The sequence below is a fragment of the Cucumis sativus genome, chromosome 2 (assembly GCF_000004075.3).
Source record: "Cucumis sativus cultivar 9930 chromosome 2, Cucumber_9930_V3, whole genome shotgun sequence".
Classification (NCBI taxonomy): Eukaryota; Viridiplantae; Streptophyta; class Magnoliopsida; order Cucurbitales; family Cucurbitaceae; genus Cucumis; species Cucumis sativus.
In genome coordinates this window covers 23,086,331-23,101,643 of record NC_026656.2, presented here as the reverse complement: position 1 = coordinate 23,101,643, position 15,313 = coordinate 23,086,331, and the positions used below count along the sequence as shown (strand labels likewise).

The following is a 15,313-nucleotide window of genomic DNA, read 5'->3' as shown; positions in this document are numbered from 1 at the left end:
ATTGTTTTATCACATGATTATGAAGAAAACAAGAAACATAGTGAATCGCAAGAGAATCACGTGCGAAGAGTTTATATGTGATAGGAAGATTTCTTGGCAATTAACACCACCAACCAAGGTGTTACATCATCACATGGTAAAGGTTCACCAAAAGACAAGATTAGTAGTTAGAGTTGATGTGACTTGACAAGACTGCAATCGGCGCTAATATGTGCAGTAGAATAGAAACTTTCCTCCTAAACTAGTCTATATATAAAACCAACATGTCGGGACATACTGGTGATTGCTGTGTTGTCCCTGTTTCCTCACTAGTGATGTTGAGGAGTATTTCTAGTGTACTTGTTTGTTTCACTATCTAGTAAACTAATCATCCAGCCACAATTTCATTTAGTATTAGCATTGACTCATGTATATTAACATTTTTTATTTGCTCTGTATTGTATGACTATGGATTTTATGACCAACATCTAATAACTCCTATTTTATTTATGAACATCTCACCTTAGGCAATATGTGGCTTTGCTGCATGTGATAGTTTGTGGTGTATTTATATAATCAGTTTGATTGTAACAATTTGTGTAGTAGGCCTCTTATGTTGGCACATTTTGCTTGTCACACTCGTAGAATGAGCTAACGAGGAGTATGTCTGTACGTTAAGGACGAACAGGTCAATAATGGAGGAAATTGTTTGATATGTGATCTTTTCCTAAGTGGTTATTATAGATCCTAAAATTAATTAGTAGAGTAATGAAACTTAGCTACATGAATGGTTTAGTTGCTTTTGGCTAGTGAAATACCAACCACATAGTCTTGTGCTTCTGTATTTTTTCCTCTTCTTTCTTTTTTTCCCTTGTCTCTGTCAGCAGTAAAATATTTTGTAGAAAGATGAAAGAGAGTTTTAGTTTTAGTTTTAGTTTCCTTTGTCAAAGTTCTAACCTCCTCATTTATGTTAGGGTGACAACGAATCCTTTCTGGTTTGCAAGAAAAAGATGGCAACGTCTCCTGAACTGAAATGTTGTATTGCTTCTACCCTCCACCTATTAGAGAATTTCTTGAAATTGTGGTGAACATGAAATTTGATGAAGAACCCAATTATCCTAAGCTTAAGGTACGACCCATAAAAATTGATGGTGCACATAAGGCCTTAATCTTTAGCGTTTTAATTTATCTACATTTTTACTAGGCTAACATCTGTAACACACTAAGTAGGAGTTGTCGAGATTAGGAGAAGTGTGATTTTGACTAACTTAATTTGAGGAGAGCATGGTTTGAAGAAAAATTAATTTAAGTGTATTTAGTTAAGATGAAGTTCTATGAAAAGAGTTTTAAAAGGTGAAGTTTCGTTGTAAGACCAAGCAGCAAGAGGGAAGAAGAGCTAAGTGATAAGAAAGAGAGAAAAAGAAAGGCTTAGCTGAGTGAGTGAGCCTTCAAAAGAAAAGCAAGCTTTTGAAAAATGCTTTTATCTTCAAAGTCATGTTGTTAGATATACTAATGTTATATATTGATGTTGTAATCTCATATATTCATATTAAATAACATTACCAATTTGATGTATGTTTATGTTTGTGAAATTGTATTGTTATATGTATGTATACAAAATCATTAGCCTTATTCCTGATCAAAAGTTAGCTATTATGTGCGCTTAAGAGTAGAAGTTGTCATACGTTGAGTGGTTCGCTTGGTAAAAGAATGGCTGAATGCATTGAATGGCATGTGTTCAAGTCAATCGTCAAAATAACTGGTATAGAACGAGGATCCGTTTGGATTCTGACGATGAAGTTATAATTTTGTAAACTCCTTGCATTGAGGAAGTCCAATATCTAAGTCATTAGTAATTAGCAGAGGCCAACTTTTTAATTATTTAATATTTGCAAATCTACAAAAAAGAACTCAAACTTATATTTCAATAAGTGGATTATTGCTTCAAAAGTGGTGAATAAGTATTTTTTGCTATTTTTTAAGTAGTTTGCAAATTTTATAAATTACTCCATTAAAAACTTTTGAAGGTTGACAAATACAATACAATCAACCCAATTATACAAAATAATACGAGACCTCTACAACACATCTAGCTTGAGTATACATTTAATTTCAGTAACTAGCCAACTCATTCGTTTATTTCACTTAGTATTGCATAATACAGAAGCATACAAACAAGAATGCCAAAGCACTTGACTTACACAAGGTGGACCATGGAAGCCCATATTTTCCCTTTGCAAACATCCCCTTCAAGAATGACCAAAAGCACAAAATCAACCACACACTGCATGTCACCTCCCCCACCCCAAACTCTACCACATTTGGCTGCCTTATCCTTGAGAAAGCTATTGAAAGTGCTAGTAGTTGAATAATCAAAATGGTTGTGCCTGGCACAAACAATGGGGACTCATCAAATGTGAAACGACCCAAATCTCCATCACTACTACTCTCTGTGTCATCACTCGAAGAAGATGATTCCTTTTTCGTTACTTCAAACACAGTCTCTGACAGTCCTAGTAGCTTGAGAGCCACCGCCACTGCCCCAAGCAAGGAAGCACAGATTGTGTTTATCCTCGCCATTCTCTCATTATTCCACCATGCTCTTGCTGATTGGCCTGTTTCCCAATATTGTAACAGTTGTTGTAGATTGTAAAACACAAACAGCAACAAAGGGATGCATACTACGGGTTCTTGTATCTGCATTCAAAATTTCAATGTCCATTTAGATAAAGAGACCTAGCAATCTTTAGAAAATACTCTCGGACAATGATCTTAGCATGTTTTGAGATAGAGATTGAATTTTGTACTTGCCTTGGGCAAGAAATGGGAGTTGGCAATCAAACAGAATGCTGGAAGAGTCGCATAACAAATCTCCGGAATAGAACGAATTCCCCAAAGAGACATCCACACAGAGACCATACGTTGCCTGAATTGGAGCTTACCAAAGAGAGAATTGAAAATGGGGCATTTTTTGCTGAAGAAAATTTCTAGTAGTCCTGTCATTGCTCTCTTTTGATGGTTCAGTGGAATTGGACCACCTGAGGGAGCACATCCTAAGAAGGCTGGTGGAGTTGGTGTAAGGTAAGCAGATTTCCATCCCTTTTTATGGATCTCTGATCCAGTCAACACATCCTCCAACAAGGATCCATATAGCCAACCGAACTAAGAAACCAATCAACAATTATTGAACCAACCAAGATAGATATTACATAATTAGGTTCAAAGCTGCATTTATATTTTAGAAATGTCATACATACAAAGATTCCAGGTAAATTCTAGGAAGAATATCTATGGTCATGCTTACATGATTTAGAGCTAAATTAAATATCCAAAAGTTTATCCGATTAACAATTGTTTAGCATATAATTTAAATCAACATGGCAAACAAATGATTTAATCTAACTATTTTTTGTCAGAACTACAACTCAAGTTGTTAATTAAGGGGGGAAAGGGTATTTGAAGTGAAGTAGCAAACCTTGGTACCCCAACATGAAGTGATTTCATAGTCAGAGGTAGCAACTTCCTTCAGTGATATTATAGAATTGGATAGGCTGTTCGGATAATCAGCCAGGTTTCTCAGAGCATGAGCTGCTGAGTTTACAAAATCTTTCGAACTTCCAAATGTTTTATGCAATTCACTGTCATAATGTTTTCCTGAAAAATGAACGGAAATAAATCATGCAATCAAACATAAAATGAATTGAGTACTTTGTGTAGAAGCATTGTGTATTGTAGTCGTTACCAAAAATATTTGCACCATCTGGGGATTGACCATATAAAACTTTTCGTCTATGGATACATCCTGTTCCCATATAACCAGGTCCTTGTATTCCCGCCATTCCACGAAAAGTGAACTGCCAAAAAGAAAAAGTAAATACCAGATAACAAAATATTGATTTCCCAAAAGTGATCTCGCAAAAGAATACTTAATATGAAGAACAAAAGATTCATTCATGTAAATAAGCCACCTCCATCATGACAATCCATTGGTTCCCATATGGATCATCTTTGAGTCCATTGTAAAATCGTTGGGGAAATTGAACAAATGCATACTCTTTATCAATAGTTGGGTCTAGGAAGAGACACATCCCTTGTAAAAGAACAGAAGGATTATTGACATACATGTCACAATCTACATTCAAGATATAAGGTGCATTGGTCATCAATCCAGACACTCTGGCCTGCACAAACATACATTACAATACTCTTTAGGAAAGATCACGGAATATATGGAGAAGTCAAGATAAAAGTGATGTGAAAATTACCAAAGCATTCATTGCACCAGCTTTGTAATGATGTGGATGTTGAGGTCTCTTCTCTCTCGAGACATATATCAAATGAGGCAATCCATCCCGAAGACCTTCCTTGTTCTCCCAAATTGCCTGCAAATGGTATATGTTCAAAAATTAATATTCTGTCAACAGTTGCTTAACTATTTCAATATTATACATCTGGATATCAAACAATTGTTAGAAATAGTACAAATAGTTTTTCACTCTTCAACAATAATACCTTTCTTGGCTAAACGTTTTACTAGGCCATCCCGGTGCCATCTTGGCCAGGATTTATACCAAGACCAATAGAAAGCTTTTTTATCTTCTTTTCTTTTTTTTTTCTTTTTTTCTTTTTTTTATTTTGACATGCTTGGACCATCAATTTTGTGCTTTCTTAGTGACAATACCGGCCAAGACAGAATTTGGGAAAGGACAAAAGGTGAAAAGTTTAGACCCCATATGGTAACCAACTAAGCATTTAGTTTTTGAAAATTAAGTCTATTTCCTCTCAATTCCTTGAGATCATTTACATTTTCTTAAAATGCTTCCCAAAGGTTGATTTTGTTTTTAGAATTTGACTCAGAATTCAACCATTATATTTAAGAAAGATACAAATCATTGCAAGACATGAGAGGAAATAGAATTGATTTTCAAAAACAAAAACAAAAAACGAAACCAATACCAAATGAGGTCTACATTTCTTGTTCTTTAAACTTGCCTTGGTTTTTTAGAACATTAGTAGAAAGTAGATATCAAAGCAATGCTTGGAAGAGATATTTATATGCTTAATTTTCAAAAGCAAAAATCAAATTTATCAAAATGGCTTCTTTCCCCAACTTTGAAAAGCCAATGGTTATCTCGTTCATCCATTTTGATTATTTAAAAAGTGAAAGAAATTTAAAAGGAAACTAAATAAATATCTCCAAAATGCTCCACCAATGATTCCAAAAGAGAAATTTTTTCTCAAAATTGTGCAAAGTATCAAAACAGACTTCATTTCATTGAATAAACAAAAGAAGAAAAAAAAAAGCTGAACGTTTACGATACTATCCAAACCCATTTAAGAATCAAAGACAGACCGAATTATCCAAAGCAAGAGTCGGTGAAAACCCCAATTTTTCTTTTTACTTGGTCTCTGTCCTAGTAAGTAAAATACAATCGTTGGATAGAATAATTAATGATTAAGAGGTTGTACCTTGATTATAGGAGGATGATTACTTGATTCTATGTTAGAGAAATCCGCCAAGTCTCTCATAATCTCTGGAGACACAACATTTTTAGCTGCTTCCTCAACGTTTCGCCTTAGCTTCTCATACTCATCCTTATCACACAGACAATAAACACATAAACAATCTCAAAATCTCTATTGCAATGCCCAAATTATAAAAACCACATCCTCCAAATTCTTGTTACCTTCATTCTCCTCCACTCGCACTGGAATTCCTCAGTTCCATCAAAGCTCAAATCACCAGAAAAATACCTAAACGGAGCCCTGACTTGAACTTCATACTTTTTACAAAAAGGAACCCAAATTTTAGCAAACGCTAGAGCTTCGAGAAGGGAATAGAAAGTAATTGGAGAACATCCATCATCCGATACATAAACAGCCAATCTATTAGCCGGATAATCAGCCGCTAACAAAGAAAGCACCGTGTTAACAGTGATCAACGGCGGCTCCAGTACAGGATCCGCGGTGGTAACGAATACATCAACTGGAGGAAGCTCATCGACTCTGTAAATGGAATCATAAATCAAAAAGACCCAGATAAGGAAAAAGAAAGAAAAAAAAAAAAGAAGAAGGAATGAAAGAGTGGAAAATGGTAAGTAAAAGAAGCTACCGTTTGAGGAGGCGTTGGGGATAGGTATTGTAATGGATGGGATTCCATGTGACGTTGATAAGGAGAAGCCAAGTGAAAGTGAACCAAAGCTCGCAGAGGAAGGCGAGGGTGTGGAGGTAAGTGAAGGCATGAGAACGGAGGATGAGGAAGCGATAGAGAAGAAGTGAAATGAGGAGGAAGAAGATAGTAAGATCGAGTAATCTCTGTATTGGTCTTTTAACTTCAATTTTCTCGTATAGCGCCACTTCGTTGGGTTTCGTCATTGAATGCCCTTTTTTCTCAATCCTTTCTAATTCAATGCTGTTTTGACGCCAATTTGTAGGCTTACTTATTTATACTTTATGACGGTGCAACTCAATATTACAAGTGTTCTGTGGTGTGGTGTGGTGTGATAGTTTTTCTAAATTTTCCTATATATTTTAATTGAAAGACGTGCACATCTTCAAAAGTATTAATTGGTCTCGTCTAGTAACATCTAAGTAGATCACTAAAGTTTACTTTTCAAAGAAAAAATATTAAAGATCGTTCTTCCAACATTAAATTAATACAAATATGATGTGATGTGCATGTGGATGTGAATTAAAATAAAATAAATCATTTGAAAAGGCAAAGTTTTAAATTCAATAATGTTGGCTTGCCTACATCTTATTTGACTAAAATTTTCTTGGGGGTCAAGGTGGAGTTGATAGATACGACATGTCGTCATATCTTGGTCCCCAAGAGTGAGAGAGTTCCAAATATTATAGTCTATTACAATAATTATTATTGTTGGAGACTTGGAGTTGTGGGCTTTGGCAACAAAATGTTAATGTTATAAACATAGAAAGTTTGTTTATTAATTTCAATATTATTACCAAAATTTAAAATGTTGATGAAAATAAAATTGATTAAAAACACATGAGGGAATCTGTCTTTGTATAGTTAAATGGCTAATTGTAACACACACACAAAAAAAAAAAAAATTAAAGTTACTTAATTATCTCTTAGAATTAGATTATTATAAAGATTAATTCGATTTTTATGAATTTATTTGATGTAATGGGTTGGATTAGTTAGTATATATATATATATATGAGTATTTATATTTAATTAAAGATTTTAGAATATTTTTTGGTTATATAGTTTTGATTATATAATTAATAAGTGAAATTTGATAATTATATATTAGAATATAATTTTTAGGAAAGGATGATAAATTAGGAAAGAGAAGGGAAATTTAGATAAAATAGTTACTAACACGTGGTATGCATGTTAAATTTTTATTTTATTTAACTAAATAAAAATAGAGTAATTAATTATATAAATAGTATGAAGTAAATACATTTTTCAGCTTCAATTTGTTGAGAGATCTTTTACTCAAGACTTGTTAATGTATGTGTATAAATGAAATGAACTAAAAGATATATAAAGAATTTGGTAGTATGACTATGAAACAATCAATTCAATCAAACTTTAGATCAATTAGTAGGGATTTTTTATATGTATCAATTACATATCGAATGTTTAAATAAATTAGAATTTTGGATATCGACATTGACTTATTATTATTTGGACATTTGTGCTAGTTTTATACATTTTATGTATTTCTAACATATTTCAGAAGTATAATTATTCAACAAATTTTCCAAGAATTATAATTAGTTATGTTTTAAAATAAAAATATATTATTAAAATAATACAAATAGAGAAGCCGATCTTTTTCATTTAATCCTTCAATTATAAGATCCATGATATACTATTGTGGTAACCACATTTTACATCTTTACATCAAAAGCATACTTAATTACAAAACAATAATTAAAAACTGAAAAATAGTTGTTTGGCCCATGCATGTCACTTTGTTATTTTTTAAAAATGATGTTTCTGATCAATCTTTCTTTAGTCTCTCATTTTTACATTTTTCATCTTTGAATTCTCATAAATTTCTCTACATCTTTTTTATTGGGTTGATTGGTTGCTCTTAAGCATCACAAAAATCTGATGAAGATTTGTGGACGTTTTTGTAGCAACATTGGCTCACAAATCTTCATTTAAACTTTTTCATACTTGACACTTGTTACATGTCAAGTAAAATAGTAAACTTACACCTTTTACGTGTCAAGTAAGGCAATATACTTGATTCTAATTTTATGTCAAGTAAGATAGTATACTTGATTCTTTTTATATGTCAAGTAAGACAGTATACTTGACTATTTTTACATTTATCATTTTCCATTTCATGTATTGCATTCATTCCGATAAAGATAGATTCATCAACAAAATAAACTCTCCAACACCAACAATTATTTCATTCTTCAACAATAAGTCATTTGTACATAATTGAGAATAATATACAAAATTTACAATATTTGTATACATGACAACTCCACTTTCAATAAACACAACACTTAACTAATTCACGCCAACAAGAGTAGTATGACATTCATGTCTTTCCATAAACTACTCTCAATCTACAAAGATAAATAAACACAAACTATAAGACTCTAAATTAAAACATTAAATTATGTTCTAACCCTCAATAATTATGTGTTTTCGAGTATTAAATACTTTATGAAGCCTCCAAGTAAGGTTTTGCTTGGTTCATAAATGCAACATCGTTCATGCGTGAATGTATCATGTTAGGCTCTAAGTGAGCAACCTATTATGTTGTGAGACCCTGATCCGAAAAGGAAGTCCTGTTGAAAAAGAGCTCCGTCAAGAAAGGTAATTTTGATCAAGTAGGAGACATTCCATGAAGAATGATGCAATTGGAGAAGAAATGATGTGAAAAGAAGCTTGTATACCCAAGTGTAATCACGTTAAAGTAAGCGATGCAATGAAGTTCAATTGGCAAGGAGGAGGTACATGATAAATGTTAAGAACTAGGTGTTTGGTGTGCGATGCGAAAAGAAATACCTACGTCTATGAGTGTTGCGAGGAAGTAGGTGCCTTGTTGAAAAGACTAGACAACCCTCTGAGGCGCATTAATTGTTATGTGACTTCTCGAGTAGAAAGTCAGATGCTAAGGAGTTTAGCTTTCCAAGGAGATAAGGTTGGATTCTCAAGAAGAATGTCCATTTGTAATGACGTGGGACATACGTGTCAAGTTTAGGTTGGCTGCATGACACAAGGAAATAGAAGGGTGACAAGTGTAAATCATGGAAATGTATAGGCGGCAAGAAAAAGGGCATAAGATGCTACCATTTTGATAACTTGACAAAAAGGGGTTTCGAGTGGGAACGGCTAGTTGAGAAACCTGCTAGACGAAGAAAGGAAGCTAAAAGCAAGGAAGGAAAAAGTGGAGGCTAAGTGTATATAGTGAGTGATCCTTATAAATAAATAATTGTTTGTGAGTCATCTTTATAAACAAATGATTGTTTGGAGATGATTCTCACTTGTAAAACCATATTTCGATGATGGTTTTCATACGTAAAAATATATATCCTTGTGAATGGTTTTCATGTACGTTTTGAAATGTTATATTATGTTCCTTATATCCAAAAAGAAGCATCTTCTGAGTATTTGTGTTGATGCATCCTTTCGTAATCATGTGATCTGAATGGTATTGTGATGTTAAATCATTCTGGGCTATTGAGATAATGATTGATTGTACTGTTGATCGTGTGATTTGTGGTTTTGAGATCTATCTCAAGACGTTGGTGAAAATCTCAGGTAACTTGTAGGATGCTAGTAGAAGTAAATTCCAGGTCTAGACGAGGGGAGAATCTCGAGTCTAAGCGAGTTGAGATGTGTTTTTTATGTTGAATGCTTGTAAGTGTGGATCCTAGATCTAGACAAGAAACGATTCGTGAGACGCTGGTGAAAGAGAATCTCAGGTCTAAGTGATGAGACGCTGGTCAAAATGAATATTGATTCTGAAAAAGGAAATGAATTGCAAGACACTGATGGAAATCCCACGTAACTCGTAGGACGCTGGATGAGGTGAATCTCAAGTTTAGGCGATGGAAGAATCCTAAGTCTTGGTGATGTGTAGTGATTACGTGATCACTTGAATCGTGTGGAATTCATTACAATGGCTATGACCATATTGATACGATAAAAGCTTGTGTTCATAAATTGATGGACATATATATATACACACACATATAACATATATTTATACTTGTGTATTGCCTTTGATAAAAAGTATTATTATACTTTCTAAATCTATCACTCATTGGTCATTAAAAAAGAAGAAGAATGAGAGTGTATTTATAAAGAAGTATTATTATAATTAAACTAATATGGTATTTAGAATGACTTAGAAAAAAGTTTTTCAAAAATTTATTTTCATTTAAACATTTTTGATAAAAACTTCAAAGAAAAAAAATGGTTTTAAAATTGTTCTAAATAACTCATTATTTAAATCAAGCTTTCTTAGTCTTTTAGTAACTTTAGTGGGTGGGTATTGTTTGTAATAAGGTTGTATCATAAGATTTTCTTACCATAATTATAATAACACCTTTTGGAAAACCAATATAAAAATGAGTATCAAGTTTGATATGGAAGCCACATGACCTTTGACACCAAAAAAGAAGTTATCAAACCACATGCAGCCTGCAGCATCCCATATCCAATATCCATATTCAATCTTTTGTTTTATACCTTTGTTCTTCTTTTGTAAATAATTGATTGGTTTGGTCCAATCAAATGGACTCAGGGTTTGACGTTCTTGGGAGGAGTGGTCTGAATCAAATTTGATTACGTTTAAAGTATTCTAATCATTTATTTTGATGGCTTTCAACATAAATCACATTAACAATAAGGTTAATTGGATTTATTGGGAACTTTTGAGAAATAAGGAGAATGAGTGGAACAAATCAAGTAAACAAGATTATCTATTTTTCTTGTCTTTGAGTGGGTAGGTGCGTCACCGACTTCTTACTTTTTCTTCTCTATATCTTCGGGTTGTTAAGGAGTGCAAGGTGCAAAGAATATTGTCAGACTACCTCTTTATGCATGTGGATAAAATATGTTCCCTTCTATATATTCTTTGCGCCTTTCTTTCTCGTAAATATTCCTTTCATTTTCTTCTTCTATATATTCTTTGCACCTCCGGACCGCGTAGGAGGCGCGAAGCGAAGTGCATGAAATTCAGAGAGAAAGAAAGGCTCAAAGAAGATTGAGAAATCCATATTATGCACCTCCTTCGGAGTGCTTCGTTGGCTGAATGAAGAGGTTTATATTACATTGTGATATGGGTATAGTTATCTTTTACAATATATTCAAAGCTCATGTATTGATTAATACGTACAAGGTTCTAAGGTAATATTTAAATATAGAAAATAAATTAAAAACGATTTTATATAAATGAAAAAATTGTATTTATTTCTCTGTAATAAATTTATTTATCTCTCCTCCGTTAAAGGAACATTAAAAAAAAAAAAATGTAAATATATTGTAATCATGAATCCGATAGAAAAATTAAAAGTCTACTCTCGAAATCAGTTGTATTTGAGTATATATTAAATATATTTACCAGTATATTTTATACACTAGTTAGAACATTTTCATATAAGCAATAAAATTTATCACATAATATCAAAAATCAATCTGAAAAAACTAAATAAAAAAGTGTCATGTTTAAAAATAGAAGATTTTACAAAATATTTACCAGTGTTATAGCAAATTATATCACTGATAATTATTGATATGCTATAATAATAGAAGACTCCAAAATTTTGCTATAACTTATAAATATTTTAATTTATTTTACTATTTCTAAAAATATTCCAATAAAAAATGAATACATATATTAAATGTCATTTTCTCTTTTCAAATGAAAATGAAAAAATTTAAACTAAACGCATTTTTTCTCTTTAGTATAAAATTGATAAAAATTAAATATTACATGCATTTTCTCTTCTAAGGAAGAAACCTCTCTTCACCATTAATACAACTTCGTAAATAAAATATGTATTAAAATAGGATCATATAAATAAAAACAAAAAGGTCAGATTTGTCCAAAACTATCACTAAAAGACATCTTTTTGAGAAAATTGAAGCTTAACACATTTAAGAAATATAGGACACAAATAAGATTTTTAAAGAAAACCTTTTTATATAACAAACTCTTTTGAGAAGAAAATCACTCACTAAAATTTAATTGACTTAAACCTAGATTGCTTTTACACTTCTTCTTCTCGAGTAGTCCTTTAAGCGCAACTTAACACTTAACTTTTATTTTCAAACTTTTAGAATTCTCTCTTCATCTGATTATTTCCCCTATTTATACTAACCCCCGAATAAGATTAGTCATCCTTAACCTCTTAATAGTTTGTTAGCTCCTACTTAAATACCATATTTATCTTAAACATGCTTAACTCTTAACCTTATACGTAACCCTTGTCAAATTAAGATTAAACTTCTTGAAGAATTAACTCAAATCGCTAGCTTCTTAACGCAGTCTTTTACTCGAAACGCCTTCTCCAAGCACTTCATCAAATTTTAGCCTTCTCAATTTAAATACAGGTTTCACACCATTTGGGTGCCAATGACGGCAAACACGGATTGGTCAAACTTCTCTAAGTTGGTAGAAGCAACCATGTGTGTTGAAAGTGCGTTGGCTAAGGGAAAGACGAGTTCCAAAGAAAAGAAATTGAGCAAGGAACCTACACGAACAAGAGTAGCTCTTCTCACTGCGTTAGTCAAGTATCACGAGGAGGTCCTACATTAGACAAAGAAAAGAGAACGATAGAGCAAAATTTGGAGGACAAAATTCCAAAATGAAGGGACTAGTTGTGTGAGGCTCTAATTCGGATGAAAAGGTTGCTGGAGGTTTGATTTCGGATAAGTGCTGAAACGTCTTGAGAGAAAAAGATGCAATAAGGGAGTAAGCGATGAAAAGGGAGGCATAAGTCAAAGGTTCTATCGTGTGAAGGTAGGCAACGCAATAAGAGTAATCGGTAAGGGATGCATTGTGTTAGGCGCCAAGAGCGAGAAGTTTGACAGGATATTGCGAGAAGAAGTATATGCTCAAGAGATTGACGTGAGAAAGTAAACGTCTTATCAAGCAATATGACAACTTGTAGGAAAGAAACGATGGTGACCTTTTGGAAAGAGAAAAGTTAGTCGGACAATTAAGAGTTTGACTTCCAAAAAAGATAAGGTGTGTGTCTCAAGGAAAAGTCAAATCGCTGTTGACGATTAGATTACGTGTCAAGTTCAGGTTGTTAGCATAACGTGGTGCGTTAATAAGGTGACATGTGTAGAGTTTGGAAGTGACCCTTGAATGTGAAAGGTCTCTATAAATAGGGTTGTAAGCCAAAAAAAAATGGAAAAAAAAACTTTTGACATAAGAGACTCTAGTTTTCCAATGAAAGTAAGAGGAGAAGGTTTTGAATTGTTGAACGGACGATTCTTTCAACTGTCGAAGAAGGGAGAAAATCGAAAGCCAAGAAGGAAGAAGTTGAAGCTAAGTATATTATGTGAGTGACAACATGAATTATATGTTTTGATTATGAATGATACTATGCTTATATTGTTTTACAAGTATTGTTGAAATCATTAAACATGATTTACAAATGTTCCAATGGTCGATTACCTTATTGTAAGTAATCAAACACGCTTTATAGATTTTGTTGCTGCAAGTACTAAGATATGTTTTATAAATGATTAAATGATTTCTGTGAATGAATATGAATATTCTCTTAAATGTGATAAAACGAGATTTACGAATGGTTGTGAGTGACGTATCGAATTTTGAACGTAATTTCTAAACTTTACCCACATTCTGAAAAAGTGATATTCTCTAACTGTTATATGTTGAGTATTCTTCCTCTGTGGTTGAGTTATAAAATGTTTTACTAATCTATGATAATATGTGCTAATGTTATTTTGTAGTTTTACATGACGTGCTAACCATGACATCTCATCGTATGCCTAAGGAGCTTGTTCGTAAGTGAATGACTCCTTACTGTCGATGGCCCAACTCAGAAGGAAGGCGAGTGTAATACCTGATTGGTGAGGCCTAACTCGGTGAGCCAGAAAGCCAAAGAGTCGAGTCTAGGGGAAGCTTGCCTTAAATGTGATCTGCTAAGAAAGGTAGCTGGGAAACCTAGGCGCGGAGGAGGAAGTGTCACCTTTTCACCTCTAGGTACTCGCTACAAGGATGAGTGTTTAGTGGTAATGTTTTACAGATCTGAAAGGCAACTAAAAAATGAGAGAGAGAGAGAGTGAGAGATTTTGGACTTCCAAACGAGGAAGAAGATTCTCATCGTCATCCATCGTCCGGTCTTTGTTGTCAAACTCTGTCATCCGATGTTCACATTCCATTGCCACCCTTCGCCGGTGGTAAGCCAATCTCGTTCTTCCTTTTTTTCTTTACCCATCGGTATATAATTCTTTTGTATCAATAATGTGCAAACTATGTTCATTTTGTTGTGGATTTGTTGTTGATTGTGTAAATTTTGTTTATTGTTATTGTTCTTTATGTTCTCAGCTCTCCCTTACGACGTCACGGCTGCTCCTATCTCTTTCGGTTAGTTATTCATTTAAGTTAGTTTTTTGGTCTAAAATTCTAAATCCTACTTCTAATTTTGTCTTAGCTTTACTATTTTTTCCATTCATTTCTTTAGATCTCATTCTATGTTTTGCAAAAAAAAAAAAAAAAAATTAAAGGATCTTCCGACGCACAAATATAGCGCCAAGAATCCCTTGACATCTATCAACACTTTATTTTGTGCGCCGAAAGATATCAAGGGATCTCCTGATGCTATATTTGTGCGTCGAGAGATCCTTTATCGATTCATTTTCTCTAACGCAGATTTATGCGTCAAAAAAGGATTTTCCGATGCTTTTTCATATATCTCTCGTGCCTTTGTGCGTCAGAAGATCTCTATTTTCTTGTAGTGCTTCTTTTGACACTTTCCACGAAGTAGAGTCAAACTGCTAAGTTGGCCACCGCATCATTATCTCTGAGTATTTTTCCGTTAAGCTTGTTTTAGCGATATTTTCTTCATTTAAACTCTGATTTGAGTGATTTAAGAGGCATTAGAATCGTTGTTCCAAACTCTACGTTATGGACTACTCAAAATAATAAAATAATCAATAAAAAATTCAAATTTGTGATCATTAAAATATTAATTAAGGGCCAAAAAAGCAACCATGTTCCCATCACAAATCATTAAACAAAAATGACTTAGAAAAATACATAAGCATAGCAACACATGTAATTCTATTATCAAGTATGTATATCACCATACATAAAGTTGATGTATATATTTCAATTTAATTATTCTATTA

At 33.1% G+C, this 15,313-nt stretch overlaps 1 protein-coding gene across 1 annotated transcript; it reads right to left on the bottom strand.

Moving 5' to 3' along the window:
- Window positions 1–2,047: 2,047 nt before the first annotated feature.
- LOC101209489 (cellulose synthase-like protein H1) lies at window positions 2,048–6,462 on the bottom strand. The gene is made up of 9 exons (XM_004151891.3): window positions 6,092–6,462; window positions 5,667–5,985; window positions 5,449–5,574; window positions 4,245–4,361; window positions 3,948–4,160; window positions 3,722–3,833; window positions 3,455–3,633; window positions 2,791–3,141; window positions 2,048–2,676 (listed from the first exon to the last, which is right to left on the bottom strand). The coding sequence occupies exons 1-9, from the start codon at window positions 6,352–6,354 to the stop codon at window positions 2,125–2,127; spliced, it is 2,232 nt and encodes a 743-aa protein (XP_004151939.2). The 5' UTR covers window positions 6,355–6,462; the 3' UTR covers window positions 2,048–2,124.
- Between the last annotated feature and the right edge of the window lie 8,851 nt (window positions 6,463–15,313).

What these genes read in the sequence shown, in the direction of transcription:
- LOC101209489 (XM_004151891.3), bottom strand. Translation starts at nt 6,354, where the DNA reads ATGACGAAACCCAACGAAGTGGCGCTATACGAGAAAATTGAAGTTAAA. An exon ending in ATCATCCTCCTATAATCAAG is followed by an intron (nt 4,362 to 5,448) that starts GTACAACCTCTT and finishes TACCATTTGCAG; the next exon opens with GCAATTTGGGAGAACAAGGA. An exon ending in AATGGATTGTCATGATGGAG is followed by an intron (nt 3,834 to 3,947) that starts GTGGCTTATTTA and finishes TCTTTTTGGCAG; the next exon opens with TTCACTTTTCGTGGAATGGC.